The sequence below is a fragment of the Phycomyces blakesleeanus genome (genome assembly GCF_001638985.1).
Source record: "Phycomyces blakesleeanus NRRL 1555(-) unplaced genomic scaffold PHYBLscaffold_11, whole genome shotgun sequence".
NCBI lineage: Eukaryota > Fungi > Mucoromycota > Mucoromycetes > Mucorales > Phycomycetaceae > Phycomyces > Phycomyces blakesleeanus.
The window spans coordinates 859,274-885,853 of record NW_017265144.1 but is presented as its reverse complement, the minus strand read 5'-3'; the positions used below and the strand labels follow the sequence as shown (position 1 = coordinate 885,853).

Genomic DNA, 26,580 nt, shown 5'->3' with positions numbered 1-26,580 from the left:
GTCAGAACCAAACCCAGGCGATCTACAAATGCCCTCCATTTACTTGTTCAAGAGGCAGCCCGGAATGTAAGAATTACTCGTTTCAATCAGAAAATATATTTAAACATCAGAGCTTTCTTAGTTCATCCTGTCAGACCTTGTGCATCGCTCTGCTGAAAGCCTCGCCGGGCTTGCAAAAGATAGGCGCAAAGTGTGGACAGAATTAAGACAGTACTCAGACGCCAAGGTTCTGGGTGAGGCCAAGGAGAAAATCATGCATGAGTTGAGAGAGACAGACAAGGAAGCCTTGACTGATGTCAGCCCAGAAAGCGAGGTAAATATATATATATAACTATATAGACATTATCCTTTTTCTTTTTCTTTTTTGTTATCACTGTGCATATATTATTCATGGGTATGGGTCGACATTATGGACAAAGTCATAAAGAAAGAAAAGAAAAGCAAAAAAAAATTGGGAGTCTTACCTGGGTGGGATCCCACGGCATATCATCTAGATTATCAGAATGCGATTCGACGAACATGAAGCCGTTAGTCGCAGTTTTGAGGATGCATTGACAGAACTGCGTTATGAACACAACAACGAGGGAGAGGAAGAGGGACGCAAAGGTGTGTGTGTGTGCGTATGTGTGAGAGTGTGTATGCGTATATGTGTGCGCGTATGTGTGCGTGTGCGTGTGCGTATGCGCGTGCGTATACATGTAGTACATGTAGTGAGCGAATAGTGGGCGAGTGCATAATAATTTGAAATTAGGCACTAATACATTTGGGCTGTAGATCTTGAGGAGCTGTTTAAGGCTCTTGAGCCACTGATCGTTAGTAGGCCACGACCTGTGGAGAGAACTCAGCCCAGGTTCGAGAAACGCGGCCGTGGTGGCGGTGGATACCATGTAGGCACTCGGAACCCTCCTTACCCCGTACATCAGTTCCGGCCGCGCGATGTTCCAGGGTATAGTAGAGGAGGACCTCGGGACTATCGGGATCGCCGAGACCGTGAAGAGTACTATCGTAGACGGTATGAAGAAGATGACCGCCGTGAGTTTGAACGTCGCCCACCATTACCGCCACTACCACCACATGGCTATGAAGACTATCGCGGAAGACGAGACCCTTATCCACCACGACCACCGTTTGATGACCACCGAAGAATCCCTCGTCCGGATCCAAAGGACTCTAGATTTCCAAACCCTCGCGACAGTCGGCCCTTTGGTGGACCTGGTGGTGTTGGGCCTGGCGTCGGTATTGGCGGTCCGATGAAGCCAGGTCCGGTCGTATATGAGCCTACTCCAAAACCACCCATCCCAGTTGCAGTAGATCCTTCTACATATGGCTACCCACCTACAGCTGACCCCTATGCAGCAGCTGCCCCTGCACGTAAGCTAAAATATATAATTATATATATATATAAGGCCAAATAGAAACAATAGAACGTGTGTGCGTGTGTGTGTGTTTTTTTTTAATCGTTGTACTATCTACACTAGCCATTTATGATCCAAACGCACAATATTATCCACCAGATCCGTCTATGGCTGTATATGGACCAGCTTATCCAGCACCTTATCCACCTCCCCCACCCCAAGCACAACAGGCAGCACCACAACCCTGGTACCCTGCACCCATTACCCTAAGCTTCTCCAGTAGAGATCCAGGTCGCCACATGGCTCTTCCTCTTCCAACGTATGTTACATATATGACACGCGTACTTGTCTAAATATTTACAAAATTTTAATAACATCTGTACTCAATTATATAATTTAGGGATTTCATGGCAGGGCCCAGTGAAGCCCCACGGTAAGGAGCATTCCACATCGATTGGTAATTGTTCACACCTTATTTTTTTTTTAATTTGTGTTTTTTTTCTCTGTTTTTGTGTAGTCTTTCTATGCCAGAACCACACCAATCCATTGGCGTCATCAAAGGTGTCATAGTACGTGATGCACAGGGCAACATTGGCCTCACAAGCTACACATTCAGTCCATTCAATTAAAATATATACACATATATATAAGACTTTCATATCATACTTTCTCCTCTCCATTTTTCCCCTCCACACACACACACACACTACACAATACACACTACACAATACACAATACACAATATACAGTACACTATACAGTACACAAAACACAAACAAAAACAAAGTATATATATATATAAGGGCAATAAACCTCATTGACATTGATCGGCGACAAGGGAGGACATTGTTTCCCTTTTGGGTTATCTACACGGTCACACCAAAGAAAGGGCCATACCAGCCTCGTCTCGACTGTCCCAAAACACATGGCCTCGACTACATTGTTCATTACAGATGGGAATCACAACAACCCTCAACCTAATAATAAACCTCAGCAGTTAAACTTTGAAAGATTCACAGCTGCAGACCATGAGCAATGGTTTGACGACCATCTTGGCAACACTGAGCCGCACCACCAATTGACAATTGATCAATTGGCCATTGGTGGAGCCGCATTAATGCCAAGTGAAGCCATTAATCCAGCTGTAATAATACAGGATATGGACAACAAAGGAAGTGTTCACCAGACCAGCCTCCAGAACAATGATAAATTACTATTATTACCTAAGAGTGGTTATAAAGCTCATTTACCGGTTTATCTTCAACCCTCTTTGTCAACTCCCTCCATGGCTCTCTCACCTCGCAATAACAGCCTATTCCGACCTGCAGAAAAAATGCTTAATATCAATAACCCACGAATGAGTACCAGTGCAACGACTCACAACAACCATAACAACAACAATAACAGCAACATTAACAACAACAATAGCAGCAGTAACAACAATAGCAGCAACAATAACACTCCTACTCCACTTCACTACACACGCCCAACCAACCGATATCCTCGACGCTCTGCACGTCCAGACATGAATACCATTAATACCAATACGTCCAACTCTATTCCTCCTCATTATATTGCTGACCGAAATATCGACTGGAAAGCAAATCCCGGGCCGTCGATTCCATTCATGTCTGCCCCAGTACCTGCTCCACCTGAAAATCGTTTTTTGACAGGAGGAGGAGGAGGAATACAGCCACAGAAAAATATGGACTACTTCAGTCTGCCAAAAGGATACCAATCCAAAGGAAAAAATAGACATGACAGTGAACCTCAGTGGCCGCCGACAAACACGCCACAGAAAGAGACTCAACAGGCCCACATTCCAACAAAACCTAACGATGAAGTCTTTAAAGACTGGGTAAATAGGTCAACAAAAGGATTTTCTGCTGATCAAGGAACACAGACAGCATATGATCATGATCAAGATCAAGATGATAAGCCTAATTATAATTATAAACATAATCAGAATCATGATCCTGAACCACCCAATAACTATAATAGCTATATTAATAATAACAGTAGCAATAACAATAACAAAAATGATCTGCCGGAACAGATCTATCATTCATCGGAATCACAGTTGCCTCATAAAGACGTCGAAGATATATTTCATTTCACTAGCCATCTGGATGCCCATGATGCATTTCTTTCCCTCGCAAATCTTCTTTCGAGTATGGCGCCTGTTGAGAACTGGTCTAGTATAGTCAGTCTCGATCTAAGCCATCAAGGACTTGTTTCGATCATGGATCTTTCGGATATTCTCCCTCATCTTGAATACATCAACATGTAAATCAATTTAGATACTTTAAAATATGCATATACATGTGTATATGTAAAGGTTATTTTATACTTGCTTAAACCATGCTTATATCTTTTTTCTTTTATTTACTTCTTCGTTACTGTTATCTCTCACAGATCTCACAATTCAATTTACACCATATCAGGCTTACCGAGCTCCTTGCAGACCATCAAGGCACAAGCTAACAGGTAAATTTCGTGTGTTACAAATACTAATAAATAAATCTCTATTTATACGTTTTTTTTCCTCTTAAAAATAATATAATAAAATAAACTAAAATATATATAAAATGTATGTATGTATGTATGTATGTGTTTGATATTTAGGCTTACTGATATTGACGGATTTCAGTTACTCCCTAATCTACATCAGCTCGATTTGTGTGACAATGCAATCAGTTCTTTTGAGGGCAAGTATTATAATTGCCTACTTCTTTTTAAATAATATTAATAATGAAAACATGTTATTTGACAGGCTTTGGTCCATGCCCACATTTAAGAGTACTTCATGCCGAAAATAACAAGATATACTCTTGCAAGCCCTTCCAACACATCAGGAGTCTCACTTCACTCAATTTGAGGAGCAATGTAATTAAGCGTTTACGTTTTGGAGAAACTGATCTGTAAGTATACACTTCTTTAATTTTTTTTTTTTATTTTTTAACTATTTAATATACCTATATATAAATGGGAGAAAAGAATATGCACGTTAAAATGTTTTTTTTTAGCATTGAACTAGAGTCTCTTGATCTTTCTTATAATCGAATCGAGAGTCTTGATTCAATCGAAGGGCTACCTAGCCTAAGATTACTCAACCTGGGTAAATTATACAAAATACAAACACGCACACACGCATATATATATGTGTGTGTTGTGTATAAGCGTGTATGTCTGTTTAGGACTCTATGAAACTAATAGTGTTTTCTCCTTTCTTCTTCTAGACCATAATGACATCGAAAGTGTGTTTATAGAAACGCCTATGGATCGACTCAAGATTTTGCGATTAAGCTTCAATCGCCTAAAGTCATTCAACGGTTCTTTATTTCCCGATCTACGGACCCTTTACCTTGACACCAATCAAATCAAGCGAATCGTTGGATTATCTTGTATTCCTCGTCTTCACAGTTTCTCTGTAAGAAACCAAGGCGGGAATGTAGTGTAAGCACAAATACTGTACATACAAAGATATTTCTTCTAAAACAATTGAAAAACGTAAAACTATACCCTTTTGTAGTGATCTTAATCTTTATCACTTGAGGGGTTGTCGAAAAGTGTACCTGTCCGGAAATCCTATGAGACGGCTTACTGATATGGCGGATTTCTTTACTTTGGAATACCTTGAACTGTGTTCGGCCCAACTTGAAGAATTACCGAATACCTTTGCACGACAGATGCCCAATCTTGCTGTGGTTTACCTTTCCAGCAACTTCCTCACAAACATTAGGCCGTTGAGAGAATTGCGTTATTTACGAAAATTGGTTTTGCTCGACAATCGAATTTCCAACCTAGGAGATACAGTGGATGATATTTCTGTTTTTCATCATCTGTATTACCTTGATCTCAGGTAAGTTTCAAATAAACAAATAAATAAACAAACACATAATGATAATAACGTTTTAATTCATATGGTTTGCTTTGTATTTTGTGTGTATGGATTCTTATAGAGAGAATCCAATTTCTCAAAAGTTTTATCCTGCAGTAACCGCAACAACTAAACTCAAGTCACAGCCAAAACTAATACAATACCTTGCACCCGAATACGACACAACCTGGGGAAGCAGAGACGATGAATTCCGAGAAAAGTTACCAGTACATTGGCGTGTGCGGCGGGATGGCTATCGAGCATCTCTAATCAAATACTGTAAAAGTCTGAGGACACTCGATAATATGGTGATCAAAGATGAAGAACGGGACAATGCAGATGCTGCCATAGACAACATCAGGGAATTTTCTAAAGATATAAAAAAAGCTCTTGAAGAGAATGAATAAAAAAAACTTACATACATAAATACTCCTTTAAAAAAACATAAAACATAAAACGTTTGGGTCACACCAGTTGATCCAGTTGGAGAATAGGACGGAGTACATGAGTGGGAAAAAAAATATGGTTACAATTTTTTGGTTGAGATAAGCAAAAAAAGTAAAAAAATAAAATAAGTTCAAGATAGAAACTTTCTTATCATGTTCAGGTTCTTTCGCTCGTCTATTCGTTCAAGAACTCCTAAACCAGTTGTAACTTCTCCAAAACTTGCAATGTCATTCTGTGCATCATCAGTTACGCGATCCCCTTCTACTGGTGCTTCTGCTGAAGCATTAGCATTCATCGACTTTTTGAATGCCTCTCCTTCTCCTTTCCATGCCGTTCACGAATCAGTCCAGAGACTTGAAAATGCTGGTTTCCAAAGATTGAGCGAACGTCAAGACTGGGATCTCAAAAAACAGGGCAAATACTTCTTTACTCGCAACGGGTCCTCTGTCGTCGCATTTGTGATTGGAGGCAAATATGAAACTGGAAACGGTTTCTCAATTGTAGGAGCCCATACCGATTCTCCTTGTCTCAAGGTAAATATCAGATCTAAATATATATATATATATATATATATATAGAAGTGTCTGTATGTTCCTTGAAGGATGAAACATATTTCTGACACAAATAATCCTTGATTTGGATTTTGGATTTGTCATTGTCATTGATATTGTCTTTAGGTTAAACCAGTTTCAAAGAAGGAACAAGTTGGATACGTCGAGGTTGGAGTTGAATTGTATGGTGGTGGTATTTGGTAAGTTTATTCGATTCTATTATATAAAATATCATAAAGATAGTGGTTATTGAAAAAAATAATCAGGCACACTTGGTTTGATCGTGATCTTGGTATTGCTGGGCGTGTTATGGTACAAAATCAGGATGGTACATTTAAGCACACCTTGGTACGCATCAACAGGTAAGAATGGAAATATATATATATATATATTATTATTATTATTAGTGCGTAGAGTAACTGAGTGGAGTGAGATATAGTAAATTCAAATGAGCCAGAGAAATTAGTATTCTCGCAAAGTTACTAATGACGGATCATTTTCATTAGACCAATTCTACGCGTCCCTACTTTGGCTATTCACTTGGACTCTTCTGCAAATACAGCCTTTTCATTCAACAAGGAATCTCAGTTTATTCCTGTCTTGGCTACTACCGCAAAAGCGCAAGTATACAGATCCACAAATACAAACATAAAGACAACAATAATCTCCCTGCGTGCGTGCTGTATTAAACGTATTTAGTTTATTGTTTTGCTTCTTTCTACAGTGCCCTGAATGCCATGCCAAAGGTTGAGGAAGCACAGGAGACTAAACACCACCCCGCCTTGATCGGAGTCTTGGCTGAGGAAATGGGGATTGCACGTAGGGAAAAAATTTACTTTTTGGAAACCTTTATCTTATTGAACCTCACTAATATTCTGTACTATATTATGTAGCTCATCAAATTAACGATTTTGATCTCTGCTTGTACGACACCCAGCCAGCTACTCTGGGAGGTGTCTATGACGAGTTTATTTTCTCTGCTCGTCTTGATAACCTCGGCATGTCCTATTGTTCTCTAATGGTATTTTAATTTATATGTTTTTTTTTAATACTTGTCTATTACTGCAACTATTTGTCTAAGTACAAACACAAACACACACACACACATATGTATACAATCATAATTATTACTATTATTTAGGCTTTGATCAATACTTCAGACAACATTGCAGACGAAACAAACATTCGTTTGGTGTCATTGTTTGACAACGAAGAGGTTGGAAGCACAACAGCTCATGGTGCAAACTCCAATCTTTTGCCTTCTACCCTTGAGCGTCTGGTGGCCACTGAAGTTGGTAAAGCCAGCAAAAATACGACCAGCAGTAACAACAACAAGGTGATTATAAAATCCTTGTCTAGGCTTTTGAAGGCCACAAAGAGTCCGTTTAAATCCGAGTCCGCTGGCACTCCTTGTCCTCAGACGTTGAGTGAGAAGTACCTCAGTTCACACATGCACTCACCTATTCCTTTCTCATCTCATGATTCTGTTTCCTCTTGTTTTCCTTGGCCCCGTCGACCTCGTAACACAAAGATCTCGTTTGAACAAGCACTCCAGAAGAGTATGTTGGTCAGTGCAGACATGGCACATGCTGTCCACCCCAATTACAGGTAATACCAATGAAATAGAATAGAAGAGAAAGACATCTTTTTTTATTTTAATTATTTTTGAATTGTTAAAATTTTGTGGGGATAGTGAAAAATATGAGGAAAATCACCGACCAGCTATGCACAAGGGTACTGTGATCAAGATTAATGCAAACCAGGTAAGAGCAGATATGATTTACCAAAGAAAAAACCAATCGATTGACTGATTGTTTCAATATTCAATTATTCTCTTCCATTTATTTAGAGATATGCTACTACTGCACCCACCAGTTTGATATTGCGTGAAGTTGCCCGTCGTCGCAAAGTACCAGTTCAGGTATGGTACACACCAGTTATAATATCTAAAGTATTGTTCTAGAATTTTGATCTCATTGTGGATATCTGCATGTACATGTGCTGTGTCTGTATATATATATGTGTGTGTGTGTCTGTGTGTGTTGTTGCTTTTTTGTAGGAATTTGTTGTTCGTAATGATTCTTCATGTGGATCCACAATTGGCCCTATGTTGAGTGCCAAGTTGGGTCTTCGTACAATTGGTAAGACCAACAAAACAATCAGTTGTTGTGTGATCACATATTCTCTTATATATCTATTTTAAAAAGTGCAAAGAACACACAAGAAAGCCGTATTAAATATGATAATCATTTTTTTAGATGTTGGAAACCCTCAGCTGAGCATGCACTCAATTCGTGAGATTGGAGGTGCTGATGACGTGAAGAATGGAATTGATCTGTTGGGTGTAAGTTGTCTGTTTTTCGTGGCAGATAAACTAGTTGACTAACAGACATCATACATTGACTATATAGGCTTTTTTTGAGCTGTTTCCCATTGTTGAAGCAGGTGTATTTGTAGATTAAGAAAAATCTGTAGTTTTTTTTTTCAATAACACACCCTTTACTTTGACTTGATTTTCTTATTCTTATTTTATTTTTTCCTGTTTGTTTCAATTCAATAACTTTTTGAGGCTTAATATAATGAGAAATTCAAGTCAAAATCTTGACTGTGAATTAGTGGCCCTGAACAACCAAATATCTATTGTTACATGTTTGTGTCCCTCTGCAGATATATATATGGTTTACAAGAGGTCATTGCGAAAAACAAGAAAGTCTTCAAGATTTTTCTTCTGATTCGGCATTGCTTCCAAAAAAAGAAAATACGGTAGATGAATTATGATGAGTGACAAAAAGACATCATGATTTTATATATTTATATATTTATCAATGGTCTTTTTGGTGATCAATTTTTTTTTGATCAGCACAACCGCCATTCAAAAATACACAAAAAAAATGAACTTTATTATTTGATACAACACAAAAGTCTCAATAGTACAAAACTCTGTCTTGTAGAACTATTTTCCCCAGACTATACACACGCACACAAACACGCACACACACATGAATATACGTACAGGCACAGACACAAGTACACAGACACAGGCACAGACACAATTATAAGTGCTTTCTGTCTATAGAATTTCATTCAAACAAAGACAAGAATGAAAGAGCGAAATAAATGAGGAAAAGAAGAATGTATTGCCGATAAGAAATGCTGTACTTAGTGGAACAGACATTTGGTAGTCCAATACGAATATAAATAAAGCTTTGGTTTCTGAACACACATATATTGCATTTGTCCTATCAATATTATAAGAAACCTTATATAATTTATGGTATATATCTCAATGACCATTAATCGGTAATGCCACAAAGTTACTCCTTATTCAAGACATCATCACCAGAAAAAAAAGGCGCCTGTACTTAAGAGATTGTAACCATTATCCTGTTTTTTTGTACAAGCATCTTTTTTTTATATAACTTAAACGAGGCACTAAAAGAAAGAATGTGCTTCTACATTTACTATTTCTTGTTTTGGCTTTACGCTTTCTTTCTTTATTTCTTGCTTGCTTTTTAAGAACCAAGAATATCTTTCCAAGAATATATACTACTATTACCATTATTATTATCTCAGGGCCAAAGAAGAAAGAAAAAGGTCCACGATATTCAAATGGAGATGTAATATTCTACAGAAGTACATTTGTAATACCTTGTTTTTTTTATATGTATATAAAACATATAGTTTACTGATACAACTAGACTTGTTGAAAGTTCAATTCAGTTTAGTTATGTGTGAGAGTGAGAGTATGTGGGGGAGAGGAAGAGGGAGAAAGAGGAGGAGCTAATTACCCAAAAAAAATTGTTCTCTATTTAAAGCGCAAACACATACGCATACACCAACACAATTTGACTCTTATTCATAATATCAATTGATATTTCTCTATACTTATTTACACGCAAAGATATTCATTTATATTATAGGACACCAAATTAATAAGGACAAATTAAGAAAGACGTGATATATACAAAGAAGATGAATTCAGAATAGAAAAACAAAATGAAGAAGAGCAATATTGTGTATGTAGTTTGTACTATGTAACAAGGTTTCAATTAGATAAATTTTTAAAAATAATAATATATATATATTACTATTGCTATTGCTATTATCTTTTGATAAATTCACTACACACAGTACCTAGTTCCAAACCTTATAAGTCGTATGTGGGCGCATATTCGTATGCATGCATATAACACATTATCATGACATCACATTATCACTTAATGTTTAATGCTTAATGCTTAATTCTAAATGATATGGTCAAACGGGTATTGTGTGTATATAGCCAATACTTCTGTCAAGTATTCCTACCTGATTACTGTGTTACTTTAGAATCCAAGGTCAGCCGTCGTGACTTGCAGTGTCCACACATATCTTATACACACAAAAGCAAGCTAATCTCGCTTTGAATTTCTTTTGGGAGGTATTTATAACAATGCCACACATGTCCTACCACAAAACCCTGGAAGTGCGGCGTGGCGCTAGATGGACTATAAAAGAATAAAAATATTTTTAACAGGAACAGGAACAAGGATAATAGCAAGAGTTGAAAGAAAGAAGAAAAGATTCCAATGATAAGTTTGTTCAATTTTTTGGTCCTGTTGTTACTGTTACTGTTACTGTTACTGTTACTGTTGCTATTTCTGTTACTAACATAGTGTTACTGTTATTGCTACACTATTACTGCTGTAAAAAAAAGTGCTACATTTATTGAACCCAAAGAGGAGAGAGAAAAAGAGAGAGAGAAAGAGCTGACTTGGTTTACAGGAGTACACAGACTTTCAGAATCCATGACGGGAAAGCAAACTGATTTCAGAAGAACATCAAATGTTGTGTGTTCATGTACCACCCTTGAAAAAAAACGGAGGGCCAAATAAGCATTTAAGTTAAAGGGCTACCGTAGCACTGCCGAGTTGTATTCCCTACTTCTTGTTTTTTTTTCATCTTTTTTTTTCTTTTTACTTGTTTTCTCTCTTTCTTTCTTCCTCACTCTTCTTTAACACTACCAAAAGGAACAAAATAAGCTCTATGGCAGACTATCTATCTATTCTATCTAGCGAAGTCCAAAGGTTCTCGACTGACCATCCCCAGGTCGCAGCTGCGGGCGCACTCGGTGCAATGGCCCTGAGTTTGCTCTACACCGGTTTTGGCTCCAAGAAAGCTTCACCGGACGGTGCGATTCCTTTACCACAGCCAAGGGGACGCATGCCGGTTATCGGACACTTGTGGAGTATCGTAAAGGCACCCCATATCAAGATGGCTGAGTATTCAAAGGAACTAGGACCAATCTATCAAATGTCGTTTGGCGGCCGTGACTACATTGTTCTCAACTCCCCCGAAGTTATCAAGGGAGTCCTTGAAACCAATGGCAGCAAGAATTCTGACAGAGTGCCGAGTACAGTTGTTTTGCTGATGAGCGATAATGGCCTGATGTGGGCCTGGGGAGCTGACAACAGTTACCTTCGCAAGTCCCGCAGACTGTTTCACAACGGTTTTATCAACAAGACCAACTGGGAAAAGAACTTTCCTGAATTATACAATAACCAAGTCGGTCGTATCTTGAGAAAGATCAGGGACCACGGAACTGCCGACGAAGGTTATTCGTTAATGGATGTCTGCTATCTCTACACAGTAAGGTTCTTTTGTTAATATTTATTATGGTTGGCGTTATCGTTGATGCTGATATATAAGTATTCATATTTTTATTTTTCTATTTTGGCTATTTCTGGATAGATTAATGTGTCAATGAGTGTTCTATTCAATCGTGATTATGAGAGCTGTGACGATCCAGACTTCCTTGAAATGAATGCAGTTGCCCACGATTTTTCTGACCTTGGCGTGGCGTTACAAATTGAGTGCCCAAAGATTCTCGAGTTTGCCATCAGTCCATTCATGAACAACGCAAAGAGACTTCAAAATAAATTCCGTAGTGTATTCAGCAAATATATCAAGGAACTTCGTGAAAAGCGCGCAAAGGGCATAATCGTGAAATGTAAGCTAGTTTTATCTTCTTTACTATATATTTATATAAACTACGTCAAATGAAATCAATTTGAATCGTATTAGATTTCATTACAATTTAGCGCGTTCTTTTTAAAGCTTAGTCTATTTAAAAAAATGGCCTTGTTTAACCATGTTTTATCTGTTTATTTGATTTATGCATGGTATACTAATGCAATCAATTGTACTAAATTTTATTTTAGGTCTTATTTCTGACATTCTTGACGTTCAAGAAAAGGAACAATTGACAGAGCCCGAATGTAAGAAACATTTTTTTATATATTTACAAGAAGTATAATTTTATATACAATGTGGGTGTGTGAGAGTGGGAAATCAGTTGATTTATTTGTATGATTTTATTTCTTATGCTTTTAAACTATCATAGTGGACAACTTTGCCGCTGCTTCTATGGTAGGAGCAACAGATACGACTGCCTTGTCACTTGCAAATCTACTGGTTACCTTGGCAAATTACCCAGAAGTACAACTCAAGGTACAGAAAGAACTGGATACAGTAGTTGGTATAGAGCGTCACCCGACCGAGCAGGACTTGATCAATTTGCCATACACCAAAGCTGTCATAACAGAGTGTTTGAGATTCTGTCCACCTGTCTGGATCAGTCTTCCTCACATGTCAAGAGAGAGACAAGTCTACAATGGCTACGAAATTCCGTAAGTTTTTGCATATATTAATATTATATTTCTTTTATTGGAAATGATGAGAGAGTATGAATGACTGTAATGAATGGTATTGATGTTAATAAATTCACTTGATATTAACGATTCTTGTTCTCTTTTCCTTTTATACACAGAGCCAACACTGGTATTCTACAGAACATCTATGCCACAAACATGAGCCCTGAACTCTTTGACAAGCCAGAGGAGTTCAATCCAGACCGCTATTACAAAGAAGAACTCTTGAAACCGAATCAACGTGATCACTGGAGTTTTGGCAGTGAGTGAAAAGAATAAGCTATATGAACTACCCTCTCGTTCATTTTGATTAATGAATCAAAAGCCTACCTATATCTACCTAATTGACAACAACTGATACACAAACAAATGAACTAATGAATTATTGCTTAATTCATTTCATTGCATTATAGATGGACGCCGTACCTGTCCTGGTAATATATTTGCCGAGAAATCACTTCAGTACTTCACGGCCCGTATTCTTTGGGCCTATACATTGACAACACCTTTGGACAAAAATGGCAACCCAATTCCGGTGCCAATGACAGACATCAAGGATCCGATTTCCCAGCCTGCTCACTGTAACATTAGATATGTACCTCGTCGCGCCAACGTAGGCAGTTTTGTCTAGTTCAAGCCCATGTCTATAACATACGCCCACACCCAAACATCTAGAAAAAAACAACAATAACCCAAATTTTCATCAGTATCACACACATTTATCCATTTACACCCGCTTTATCCTTTCTGTCTATCCTTATTTCTTATTTCTGCATTTACCTTGAACGAAACAATGACCTTGATAAATCAACAATACCTCTTCTTAAAAGAACAAAAAAAAACAACCAAATCTATCCATTCCATCATTTCTAATAAATCTCTTGTTTCTTATTTATTTTTATTTACAACAAAGCATCATAAATATAGACAACCTTCCGCTGCGGGGAGCCATGTCAACTTAACTAAAGAGCTTATTATTTTATTTAAAGAAAAGATGAAATGAAATATATATATATATATAGATTTGTGTGGGTGAGTATATATAGCCCAGATTTTATTACCATTGCCATTGCCATTATCCTTGCTTTTTACTCGTAACAATCCTGTTACCAAAGCACTCTTTTTTATTCTTTGCCTCTACGTCTACTTCTCTACAGTTATAAAACACTTGAATATACATACTTCTTTATTCTTTTTCTTTTTCTTTTTCTTTTCTCCCTTTTCTATTAAAATACACCTTGTTCGCGCAAGCACACGCACGCGCTCACACATTCTCATACATATATAAATATAAATATATATATATATTTATATTTATTCTGCAAACAAGACAGTCCTCTTCAAACTCTGTTGTCCAACCGTCACCTCTAGGATGCCTCGCACCAAAAACAAGTCCAAAAGCAGCCGCCCAAGAGCGGAACAAATAGTTTCCGGCGATGACAATGGTCAAGATCAATTTGAAAATACACCCAAAACATCAAGCATGAGTCGCGTCGATGGCACAGAAGAATCGGATCAGCAAAGCATTAGCCGTTCAAGACAACAAAGTGTCTCTGACATTTCATCAATCGAGGGGATCTCTGAAGACAATCGTGAAATACGAGAAGGATCATTACAAGCCGAAACCGAACTTGGTCTCAGTGCGACCGACAGAGCAACAAGCGACAGAGTTACAAAGTGGTTAGCTAAAGATACATATATACATATATTTGACTGATATTTATTTATTAATTTATTAATTTACTTTATTTTATTTATTTATTATTGTTTAGGGTAAAGAGCAACTATGAGTATGAGCACGAACACAACGTGCCTCGTAGTGGCATGTATGATCACTACAAGAACCAATGTGACTCCCAAGGGATCGAACCTGTCAATTCAGCTACGTTTGGAAAGCTTATCCGCACAGTTTTTCCAGGCATAAAGACCAGGCGTTTAGGCACAAGAGGACAGTCAAAGTACCACTATTGTAATATCCGCCTTCGCACCGATCGACATACAGCTTCAGATTTTACAGAAGGCCCTTCAAATCTTACAGAAGGCCCTTCAAATCTTACAGAAGGCCCTTCAGATTCTCTTGGTCAAGAAGATGCCGGAAACCCTGAAGATAATGGCAGGTAATATATATATCTGTTATTAATTTTTGTTCCCACTATATATTTTATTTATTTATTTATTAACATTGATTTGATTTGATCTTTTTATCTTTTTCTTTTCTTTCTTTCTACAGTCAACTTGTTCCAGTGGCCGAAACCCCAGATTTTGAATCCTTTGACGAGCCAATGTCCAACATCACTCTTCCAAGCATGGACGAAGCTTCTCTGCTGGACAATATTCCTGAATCTTCTCAGAATGTCAGGAAATCTTCTACTCTTCCAAGCATGGACGAAGCTTCTCTGCTGGACAATATTCCTGAATCTTCTCAGAATGTCAGGAAATCTTCTACTCTTCCAAGCACTTCTACACAGACTGCAGGAACTCGATCGACGATACCTTCCAAACGTACTTACAAAGGAAAAACTCGACACCAAATTTTTTACCAGCTTAGTACTAGCAATCTTAGTAGTATCAGTACTGATTTTTCGGTTGACCTCCCCCATTTTTCGGTTCCTGATTTGCAACACTCGCAACAACAGGAAGGTCAGGACCAACCCGCAAGCTTTACGAAATTGTACGAAGATCATTGTCGAGAGCTATTGGGCATTGTTCTATCCGGAAAGAGCTTGCAAGTAAGATAATTATAATTATAATAATTATAATAATATTAATTGATATTAATTGATTTATAATTATAATTATAATTATTTCTATTATTTGTTACTTTAGATTGATGCATGCATAGTACTTTTTTATCAAAATATGGCCGATGACCATTTCCAAATGGTCAAAAAGGTGCCTGAAATCTGGGACGCAATCTGGAGGTGGGACAGTATACTTTATGATGTAAGTTTCTAAACTCTTGAACAAACCATTTTCAATACTTATTTTCTTTACTATATTTAATGATTTACACACGATTTTTCTTTTAATAAAATGTGTATGTATGTCTAGACCATTATTGTACAAGCTTTTCCGACTATTGATGCGCCATTGAGTCAAAAGGTGCGCCGGAGCTTGCTGAGGTTTTCACGCAATGTGGTCGATGAATTGGATGTTTATCTTAAAGGATTCCCCCAAAAATTGTACCAAAAGAAGTATGAAGGTAAAACCAAACCAAACAAACAAACATTTTTCTGTTGATATATCAAGAGATCAGTAATATTAGTGGATCAATTAATGAATAGATCAATAGATCAGTAGATCAGTAGATAGATAAATAGATAAAAATTGATATATCAATAAATATACGTAAACATGTTTCTAATCTTTTGCATTATTATTAGTCGCATACATATTTGCAGCAAAATTACAGAGACACTTGTCTATAAATGAAATGGCCCAGACCGCAACAGCAGTTCTCAAGGACGCTGGTCATATTCGCCAAATGAAAATCGATTGGCAGGATATGGACATCAGAAGTGTAACAGACCAAGGCTTATGGATCTGTGATTGCAAATCGACATTCATCGAACAAATTTGTATGATTCTTTTTTGATGTTATATTTTTATGAATGATGTCTAACTTTAATGTTACAATTTATTTATGTGTTTAGTGCAAAGTGATATTCCTCAGCTGCTAATAAGTGGTGCCAAGTTAGATGCATGGATGAAATGGATCGATAAGCTCATGGAAATGTATATGAGTAGATTCTCAGTAAGTCTACCTCTCGTACTCAAAAGAGAGCACTGCTTCCTGACAGCTAATACATATATCTACTTCTTTGATTCTTCTAGGTGAGACAGGCAATTGATTGTGAGCACTACATTATCCAGGCAAAACAGCTAGTAATGAAATGGACATTCTACACATCTCTTGTGCTTCGTGATCTGTCGCTCAGAAATGCAAGAAGCTTGGGTAAAATTTCAAGCAAAAGATTCCAACTTGGCAGATAACAAGTCTAATGATAGCCACTATTTTCTTTTATCTTAGCTATATTCCGCATAATCTGCGTATTCTTTGATGACTTTGTTCTCTATCTGTTGGAAGAGCGTATTGCCCAAATGAACTTGGCCCTCGTACAATCCGGCCGAGCCATTATTGAAGCCAACGCCAGAGTAAATTCTCTTCAAGGTTTCACAGATCCAACCGAGATTTTCTACAATCACCAACAAGATTACAACCCACAGGCTAGAGGCTCTCAGCCACCTAGCACCCACAATGGTAAGAAGCAAGAAAAAGTATATTATTTGCTTTATTATACACATCTTTAGAAAACACTCTTCCTCTATCAAGTACTTGTAAAAGATCACAGAAACTCACTTTTTGATATCTTATTATTTTTCGAATCCTATGATCTTGTTATGAACAACCAAGAAGAAGTACCCTAGGAATCTACTTGCTCTGATTCACTTATCAACCTTATCTTCTTATCTACCTGTTCTTTATCTCTTTGGATTTTTTCCATTTTAAGCTATAATTGCTACTGTACACATTATGTATCCCTTCTCTCTCTCTCTCTCTCTCTCTGCGTTTTTGAACACTACTCTACGATATTTTATTATATCTACTATATATATATATATATTCATTCTATATTTTATCTTACCCTATTTTACCTTATCTTACCTTAATAGCAGCTCACCTTCTCTTTGCTTTATGTCAATAAAAAAATACTCTAATTACTTGGCATTTCTTTTTGAGGGGTATTTTTTTTTAAACTTCCCCCCTAATTTATATTTTTTATTTTTTATTTTTGCGTGGTTTTGTCAACTTACTTGTACACCTTTTGGGAAATCGTCTGTGTCTGTTCGCACTTCATCTTTAGGTACCCCTTAATTATTCTTTTATCTATCTACCTATCTATCTAAATATCTATGCTTAAATCAGATCTTATGAATGTGTATTTACATATATAGAAAATTGTTTAAAGACATGCGGTTTGAAAACAATTTTGATCATATTACTCTTACATATTATTCTTTTCTTCTATTGTATTCTAGTCAATATGTGTTTAGTTTTGGTTTTTTTTTATAGATTTTGGAAAGGCAAGAATTTGAACTGTAGAAGTATATAGTAATCAAAATAACAGTATAATTACAATCAAAGCCCACCCCCTTGTTTTATTATATGCTCGCTTTGATTCATGAAATAGAAGGGTGCAAAGCCTATTTGATTTGATATTCCTTAAAATAAAAAATAAAATAAAAAAGGAAAACCAAAGGGGGTTTCGGCTCATCTTGTTTAATTCTTAAGTTAAGAATTAAAAGCTTAAATATATAGCTAAATTATTATATATTTTTTAAAGAAGAGAGAGAAAAAAAGGGTATATATATATAATATTACAAGCCCTGCCCTGCCCTGCCCTGCCCTGCCCTGCCATGCTATACCATACCATACCCTGCCTTGCTAAGAATAGGCGAATGTTATTTACAGTGTAAATTAGACTATCAACTGAATTTACATGGCTATCATAGGATTCATTCCAAGTTGTTTCTTTATATATTCTTTTTATTTTATTCACGCACTAATTCATGCCCTAGCTTGCTAACTTACCAATTATATAACTCAGTGAGTTACCGACTTTGCTCACCCATACACAATACTAATATTAACATTAACATTCACTCTCTTGATCTTTATCTTTAGCTGTGCCTTTAGCTGTGTCTGTATCTTTACAATTTTTTTTGTTTCTGTTTGTGACAAGAGCATGATACTCCCTCCTTTCCTCACCCTCCTTCTATGTCTCTCTCCTTCTTTCCCTCTGACTAGTATTAGTACTTTAATTGCTCAAAAAATATGTTTTGCTTTGTAACTAATAAAATTATGTGAAAGTATCTTTTACTTTCCTTGCCTTTTTTTTTAATTTTTTTTTTCATTTGTAAATGTTTATTTATCTTTTATTCTTGCATGCTTGATTGGTATACTTTACATATATATTTATTTCTTTATTTAGTTTGAAGGAGATATATGCGTTTCTTTAAAATCATTTAGCTTGTTTCAACTCTATTCTTATTCTTAGTCTTTATTATTCTTATTATTATTCATACTTTCTATATATTTTATTATCAAAATCTAAAATATAATGATATACTTGGCTGTATATCCTTGTACAATAATATTAATATTAATATTAATATTAATATTAATACCAATACCAATACCAATACCAATACCAATACCAATACCAATACCAATACCAATACCAATACCAATACCAATACCAATACCAATACCAATACCAATACCAATACCAATACCAATACCAATACCAATACCAATAATGAGAATGAGAATGAGAATGCAAAAAAAAATGAAATCATAAATGAAAGGAGATTAACTGCATTGAAGTTTGTTAGGTGGGACAGCAAGATAGATCGTCGTACAGATCCAATGTAATGGTAATATTAAGCTCTTTGACTGATTCCAAAAATAAATTTAAACATTTGATTAATATAACATAATATAATTTATTTCAAACCCATATGCTGTAAGTACATTTGATGAAAAAAAAACTACTTTATTGGACTGTTATGATTTTAAAAGAAAAGAAAGAGTTAATAGTAAAGAAGAAGAAGAAGTATATAGTTACTTTCTATTTTAATTACTGTCACTGTTGTTGTTGTTGTTGCTTTGCGTGTGTGTGTGTGTGTGTGTGTATTTTTGTAATGTTTACATAGATGATTTCAAATGGCATGCATCTGTATTTATATTTCAACCTTGAGGGCAGGCTCGCAGGTCTTGTAGAAGCTTTATAGAAACATAGAACCTTTTGTATTTAAATATTAATCTTTTCTGAAATAAGCTATCCTATTGTTTTACGCCTGTGTTTGTGTTTTTTGTTTGTTTTTGGCTTTGTGTTCAAAGACAGTATGAGTATAAAGTTGAAATATGCAGGGATTCTAGACATCGGCTGCCAGCTGAATATTTAGTCACTCACACAGAATGGTCTGTACCGAGTACCAAGTATTGATATTAATATTAGCTGTAGTAATGGTAGTAATAGAAGCAATAACAATACATATTTCTTTTGTTACAATAGGCATATGCATGTAATATGAATAAATAGATAAACAAATAAACAAATAGGTTAAGTGGAGAAACGAAGGAGTGGTAAGATAAATTTGCAAGTAGGTAGGGAGAGAGAAAGGAATGAATGTTCCGTTTAAAATTGCTTTTGTTTTAGAGTTCGAGAACAATCTTGTATAGTCTAGCTTATATTACAAAATATTAACATTTTATATAAAATAAGTTTATACTACTAGTAATAAAAGAAGAAGAAGAAAAAAGGTACAAACTTGGTGCCAGTTGAATGGGAATAATTATCAATTAAGCTATCTGATTTTGGAAACAATATAAATATATATAAAGATATATATACATATTTAACAAAATTGACTATCGATGTAAATATTATTTTCTATTACTGAGAAAAGAAAGGGCCGAAATAGAGAGTTGGCTGTAGATTGGCTCTTGTTATAAAAACAGACGCACAAATCGTACGAGAAAAGATCGGCATCAAATAAGAGAAAATAAAGGAAGTAAAGAGGGGCAGAGAAATGGAAAGGGGGGAAATAAGGAGGGCCTAATAGTCAGTAATAAGTAATGATATATGTATTAGGATTCAACAGTCCTCGCATGGTTTGTTCAGTAACACACATATGTGTATATAGATATACTCGAAAATTATTTCTCAAATTTCAGTAAATGAGGTGTAGTCTGTGTAGTATTTGGAATATTTTTGATTTTCGTATCTTGTCTTATCGCACCGAAAAATTAAATTTTCTATTGCTACCAATATTCTGGCTTGAGAACAAATTTTTGACAAAGATGAGCAAAATCATAATAAATGATAATAATACTATACTATACTATATATAAAAGTCAAAATCAAGTAAAGAATATATTATAAACTATAAATTCTTTTAAGAGGACATTCACTAATATTCTCAAGAAGGTGCCTGTTAATTTCAAAACCAGTGTTTATTTATCTCTTTTACAAACAAGATCAAAAATTACAAAAGAAAAAAAAACGACTTTGTTTATTTTTGAATAGTTAAAAGAAAGGGAAAGAAAATAACAGCCTAAAAACAAGGACAAGAATAGCAAATGTTTATCAATTGAAATGGGCAAAAATGAAAAGAGAAAATTGCCCTTACTATTCTTATCACTATTAGTCTTGTAAGAATGCAAACAATTTGTTCCCTTGGTTATTATTTTTTTCAAGTAAGAAAAGACAAGAAAAAAAGAAGGTTCAATCAATATATAGGACCTTGAAGAAAGAAGAAGAAGAAAATAGGTTACTGCTTCCAATTTGAGAAAGACCAAAAAGCCTTAGACCAACACAAAAAACAAAAAGACAAAAAAGAATTGAAAATCTAAAACAGACAAAGTCGTGTAATATTACTCGTACTCATACTCGTGCAACGCCCAACTTTAATTATCAAATAAAGAATATTGACATTTTGCTCAAAAAATATATATGATTATTATTATTATTATTATTATTGGTACTTTGTTGTTTGGTGAATTGCTTTATTTTATTTTATTTTATTTTATTTTATTTTTGGTTGTTTTCTTCGCATCTTTCTAATGTGTTCTATATCATTCCATCTTCTGTGATAGCCTTACAAAACTATCCCTATCTCCTTTATGTGTCAGCTTAATTGGTGTCAAAAATATTGAAAAAAAAGGAAATAGTAAATAATTACAATTAGCAAAGGCAAAGGCAAGGGCAAAAGAAAAAGGATCATAAAATACTAAAGTTCTATCGACAAAGGTTGGTAATATAATTAATCTTCTTTAACCTCGAGGAAGTAACCAAAATTAATGAAAAGTGAATTTTTTATAAAGTGCTTGTTCTTCTTTAGTAGAAGTGGGTAAGTCTAAAGATATAAAAATCGATATCTGTGGTCTAAAATTTTGTATATTTTGTCTAGGTTCAATATCGAAAAAAAAATGGAAAAAAAAAACAACCAAAAACAAACAGCCAAGAACAACTTTATTGCTTACAGTAATCTTCACACCTACACAATCACACACACACGATAGTAGTTACAGGCTACAGGCTACAACTTTCAGGTTATAGACAGTCGCAGCACAGACAAAATATCACAAATCTCCTTAAATAATAAGAATAAACTAAAGATCCCTTTGATAATATCGGCTTATCCCTTACTCATCCAGGCACCTAGACACTCGGGTATTCAGACATTCAGGAATTCAGACACTAACTCAACACTATATATATACATATATACATGTGTGTGTATACTTATATGATAATTGTGTAATTGGAAGACCAGTCTTTTATTGTAAATAATAACAGTATATAGCATATAATTACTCTAGTAGATTCTTCTAGTATCAAAACAAGGGATCAGCTGGCTATTCAGTAAAGGAGTGAAAAGAAGGATCATACTAATAATTACAATAGAATATTTATATAACAGCCAGCTCTGTACTGCTTAAAGAGAGTTAAAGTTGTTAGTTAAAGAAGAAAAGAGAAATAAAAGAAAAAGAAAGAAAGAAAAAATGGCGTAAAGTATGGATCTAATTTAGAGTTTTTATTGGGCTTGGTAAAAAAAAACGCCATTAAATCTAGTACGTTGATTTTTATTCTTTTTTTTTCTTGCAATATAATTGCATTGCTTTTTAATGTTCATAAATTGAGGCCTACTACTCTTCTTCCACTCTTTTATTTATTTTTTTGTACTTCTTGTACGTTAAAAAAAAAACGACAATTTTTTTTTTCAATTGATAAAGCGATTCACAGAGGCCATTATTTTGCCGTTATCATTATCATTATTTCATGTGAGTCAAATACATCCTCAAAAGATTTCCTGTTTTTCACACCCATTGACACATACACACTATGCTCCTGAAAAGACAAAAAAAAATAAGGAAAGGGAAAATAAAAGGGAAAAGGAAAAGGAAAAGGAAAAACGAAATTATACAATATGCTTTAAGATCTATTCTCCCTTTTTCTCGATATCGAAACGTATCTAAATATACAGAAAATGCACATTTATACAAATAAACAGCCAAGTACCCAACACAACGGAATTTATATAAAAGTAAAAAAAAAAATATTCGTATAATTGACACATTTAATAGATACATTTAATTTTATGTTAATTATTTACATCAATTGTAGAAATGCGAAAAACAATTATGACTTGTATTTCTGTCTAGTTTTCAGCATGTTTATAAATTTGTTAAAAAGGTAAATGTAAACTAATGATGACCATCTATTTATTTCTTGTCCCAGTGGGTCTATTTGAGAATGTGCTTTTACATAAAGACTACTTGTTAAAAATTTGGGTACTAACTATTTACTATCAACCTATTACTATTACTTTCTTTTCGTCCTGTTTGTTTCTTTGGATTCTTCTTTTTTTTTGGTAGTAAGGGATACTTGACCCCATGAATAATTTCGATTCTCGTTTTGGTTTTTGAGGTCAGTCTATCTAAAATTGTTTAAAAATAACTACCTATGTATGTATGTATGTATGTATGTATATATACATACATAAATTAACTATATAAAATTAATAGGTTATGCTAGCTATAATTCCAAAAAAAAAGCGTTGGCGTCAATGGCGTTCAATGGGGTGAGAGACTAAAGAAAGCCAGATTTGGACATATATATATATATATATATTATTTTTATTTTATTTTATCGATCAAGACATTATATATGTATATTGTATGTATGTATTATTGACATTATCATTATCGTTGCACCAGCCCTCTGGACCACAACACATATTTGGATAGTAAGTCATAGAGATTAATAATAATATTTATATATTTATCTTATGTTTTATAGTTTGTGATTTAAAGAAAAACAAAAAGAAATGGAACCTTAATTTGTATAATTTCTTCATGTTTATAGTAATGTTTCATTTTTGCCAATCTCTCTACTATTTTTTTTTTTAAAAAAAAAAGACATTATAGGAAACGAGGTTTCTGAATTTAATTTACAATAAAAGAGGTGTATTTGAATAGATTGTTGGCTTGTATTCGTCAGTATAGATTGTTTTATATGTATAATTATAAAGCCCACGTCTACTAGGTTTGGCTTTGGCTTTTTAAATGCCATTTGGTATAGTAATTTGATCTCTAAATTACATATATAACTATATATATATGTATATATATAGTTATATCTTACATTAAAACCATGTATTTGTTATATCGCATTTTGTGTCTGGTAAAAAAAAATACTCCATAATGGTGCTAAACATTGGATGGGATTCTCGCAAAAAGCTAAGTGCCATGTGAATTAAGACAAAAGAAAAAAATCGATTCATTACAACCTTAAACTGAAATATATATATATATATATATATAATTCAAGGTATACCAACCTAGTGGGTAAGGGATATGCTTTTTGTAGGGATTAAAAGTCCATATTCTCGTCAAATAGCGTATTCTATAAAAACCCGATTATCAATTGTTTAATCAATCTCTTTAACCTACATTTCTACTATTCTATTCTTCTTCTTACTTTTGCTTCTTCTTCTTCATTAACTGATAAGAAAAAAAAGAGTCACTTCTTTATAAATCTCTCTATCGATCTATATATCTATCTCTCTCTCTTTATCTCTTTACCTCTTACGTAACATATAACAATATTATCTTTTTTTTCAACATGAATTGTGAGGCACTCAATCAAATCTATCCTCTTGATACTTCTATTAACTACCAAATGGCCTGTCAAGAAGTGGCATGCTTCTCCTTGGCCTATACAGTCGATCCAGATACACTTAACTTCGGTTTCGCTAATGAGCAGTTTGTATCCGTTGAACCTTATGACCCCAAACTCCAAACCGGGTGTTTGCAGTCAATTTGTACCCAATCAAACTATCCTGAAATCATGATCGAGTCTCACGAAAGAGAAGCATACCAGGATGGTTTTGACAACACCAGCTCTTGGCAACACACTGCCAACTCCGTGTTTTCCTTTCCAAATATCGCGAGCTCCGTACAGGCCACCAGCTTTTATCCTACTCCAGCCTCATCTTCTCCCTCGACCCCCGATTACTTGCCTTCAACCCTGTCATTTTTCTGTCCTGACCAATTCTCGGCATGTTCAGAAGAAACCGGCAATCAGGATGTATTGTATTCGTCTTTAGACCTGTACGACCCCAACCATAATATTAATAGTACCAACATCAGCAGAAGCAACATCAACAACAAGAACAATATCTACCCAGATACCCGTACACCCATTTATTTCTCGGATCCCTCTCTAGCTTCCTATTCATCTCCAGATTCCTTTTTATCTCCAGTCTCCGTCCCAACTACTGTCTCTGTTCTACCCACGGTCTCCAAGCCTTCTCCACCCCCACCTCCACCTCCATCAGTCGTGATAAAGGTGGAGGATGTTCAAGAGCCAAAAAAAACCAAGGACCGCCCTTTTGGATGCGAAGACTGCAAGCGTGCATTCACCCGCCGCCATGATCTCGAGCGACACAAGAGGGTTCACACTGGTGTCCAGCCCTATGAATGCCCACACTGTCTTCGTAAATTCTCCAGAACCGATGCTCGTCAGAGACACTGGAAATTGGAAAAGGAGTGTGCCGAGAGTGTAAAGGTTAACTCATTGCTTGCCAACAGATACAGAAAGATTCTCAAGTAAACCTTTATGGAGAAGCCATATCACCAAAACAGCAACCCAAAAGAGAAAAAAAACCAAAAAACCAAAAAAAAACCAAAAGCCAAAGACTTGCTATGTACCACTCCTTCCCAATACTATTCACCTATTTAAATTACCTTACATCGCATTGCCTTGCCTTACCTTACCTTACATTATATTTATTGATTCGTATATATATATATATATATATTGATATTTCAATAGCCCTTTCCCTCCTACAAACATATATACAGATACAGATACACATACAGACATACAGACTTATATTTTACCCTTATTCTTTCATTTTCTTTTATATATACTTCTTTTTCCTTGTTCCCTTCTTTCATCTTTTTTATATACACCTCCAATATATTTACGGACTTCTTCTTTTTTTTTATTTATTTATTTAATTATTTATTTATTAATATTATTATCGCTATCATTATTATATATCTGAATGTTTATTTTCTTGCTTAAACTGTTCTTTATACCTTTTCCACAACAATGCTTATATGTATACATGTATACACACAAAGTACTTGAATAATTAGCATTGGTCTTCAAACCCTTTTTTCCCCCACATTCTCTTCAAAAATGGTTGCTTTCTTCTTATCTTCATGTGCATTTTTTTATATATATATATCTTTTTTTTTAAATTATGACTCTACTACACGGCTATTCCATTCTATGAAAATTTAATTCTTTACCTTATATATATATATAAAAGAAATATACATATATAAACACATACTCATATATAAGTATCCAATCCTTTGAATTTACTGTATATACACTTGAATAAGAAGAAAGATAAAATACAGCATAATTTATTTTACAAATTTATATATATGTGTGTGTGTGTGTGTGTGTGGGCGTGTGTGTGGAAGTAAATGAGTGTAGAATTATATAATTGCCTGATGGTCATAGATTAGGCATATATGTCTCTATATATACTACTATAATTATTGATAATAT

The 26,580-nt window shown here is 35.0% G+C and overlaps 6 protein-coding genes across 6 annotated transcripts; all 6 read left to right on the top strand.

Moving 5' to 3' along the window:
- Nucleotides 1-4,106: 4,106 nt before the first annotated feature.
- Nucleotides 4,107-5,642, top strand: PHYBLDRAFT_112883 (hypothetical protein; the record flags this gene model as incomplete). Its single annotated transcript, XM_018428314.1, has 5 exons — nt 4,107-4,276; nt 4,382-4,473; nt 4,595-4,811; nt 4,888-5,217; nt 5,318-5,642. The coding sequence occupies 5 exons, from the start codon at nt 4,107-4,109 to the stop codon at nt 5,640-5,642; spliced, it is 1,134 nt and encodes a 377-aa protein (XP_018291422.1).
- A 149-nt stretch (nt 5,643-5,791) lies between these two features.
- Nucleotides 5,792-8,864, top strand: PHYBLDRAFT_125035 (hypothetical protein). Its single transcript, XM_018429023.1, has 13 exons — nt 5,792-6,215; nt 6,360-6,433; nt 6,500-6,595; nt 6,740-6,853; nt 6,958-7,052; nt 7,127-7,254; nt 7,375-7,569; nt 7,765-7,841; nt 7,927-7,996; nt 8,083-8,154; nt 8,293-8,374; nt 8,492-8,577; nt 8,645-8,864. The coding sequence occupies exons 1-13, from the start codon at nt 5,835-5,837 to the stop codon at nt 8,693-8,695; spliced, it is 1,521 nt and encodes a 506-aa protein (XP_018291421.1). The 5' UTR covers nt 5,792-5,834; the 3' UTR covers nt 8,696-8,864.
- A 2,613-nt stretch (nt 8,865-11,477) lies between these two features.
- PHYBLDRAFT_88695 (CYP5314 protein) lies at nt 11,478-13,430 on the top strand (the record flags this gene model as incomplete). Its single annotated transcript, XM_018443697.1, has 6 exons — nt 11,478-11,861; nt 11,964-12,222; nt 12,434-12,490; nt 12,616-12,901; nt 13,042-13,184; nt 13,336-13,430. Coding segments are annotated over 6 exons (1,224 nt in total), but the record flags the coding sequence as incomplete, so codon positions are not given.
- Nucleotides 13,431-14,294: 864 nt separating this feature from the next.
- PHYBLDRAFT_168735 (DNA-binding RFX transcription factor) lies at nt 14,295-17,350 on the top strand (the record flags this gene model as incomplete). The annotated part of the gene is made up of 10 exons (XM_018435928.1): nt 14,295-14,602; nt 14,695-15,039; nt 15,153-15,651; nt 15,749-15,865; nt 15,974-16,124; nt 16,306-16,500; nt 16,576-16,676; nt 16,757-16,877; nt 16,953-17,200; nt 17,234-17,350. 10 exons carry the CDS (start codon nt 14,295-14,297, stop codon nt 17,348-17,350), a joined length of 2,202 nt encoding a protein of 733 aa, XP_018291419.1.
- Nucleotides 17,351-23,201: 5,851 nt separating this feature from the next.
- Nucleotides 23,202-24,342, top strand: PHYBLDRAFT_168734 (hypothetical protein; the record flags this gene model as incomplete). The annotated part of the gene is made up of 7 exons (XM_018435927.1): nt 23,202-23,282; nt 23,517-23,572; nt 23,709-23,737; nt 23,791-23,855; nt 24,023-24,071; nt 24,125-24,174; nt 24,322-24,342. 7 exons carry the CDS (start codon nt 23,202-23,204, stop codon nt 24,340-24,342), a joined length of 351 nt encoding a protein of 116 aa, XP_018291418.1.
- A 1,041-nt stretch (nt 24,343-25,383) lies between these two features.
- Nucleotides 25,384-25,605, top strand: PHYBLDRAFT_21212 (C2H2-type zinc finger transcription factor; the record flags this gene model as incomplete). Its single annotated transcript, XM_018439754.1, has 1 exon — nt 25,384-25,605. A coding segment is annotated over one exon (222 nt), but the record flags the coding sequence as incomplete, so codon positions are not given.
- Between the last annotated feature and the right edge of the window lie 975 nt (nt 25,606-26,580).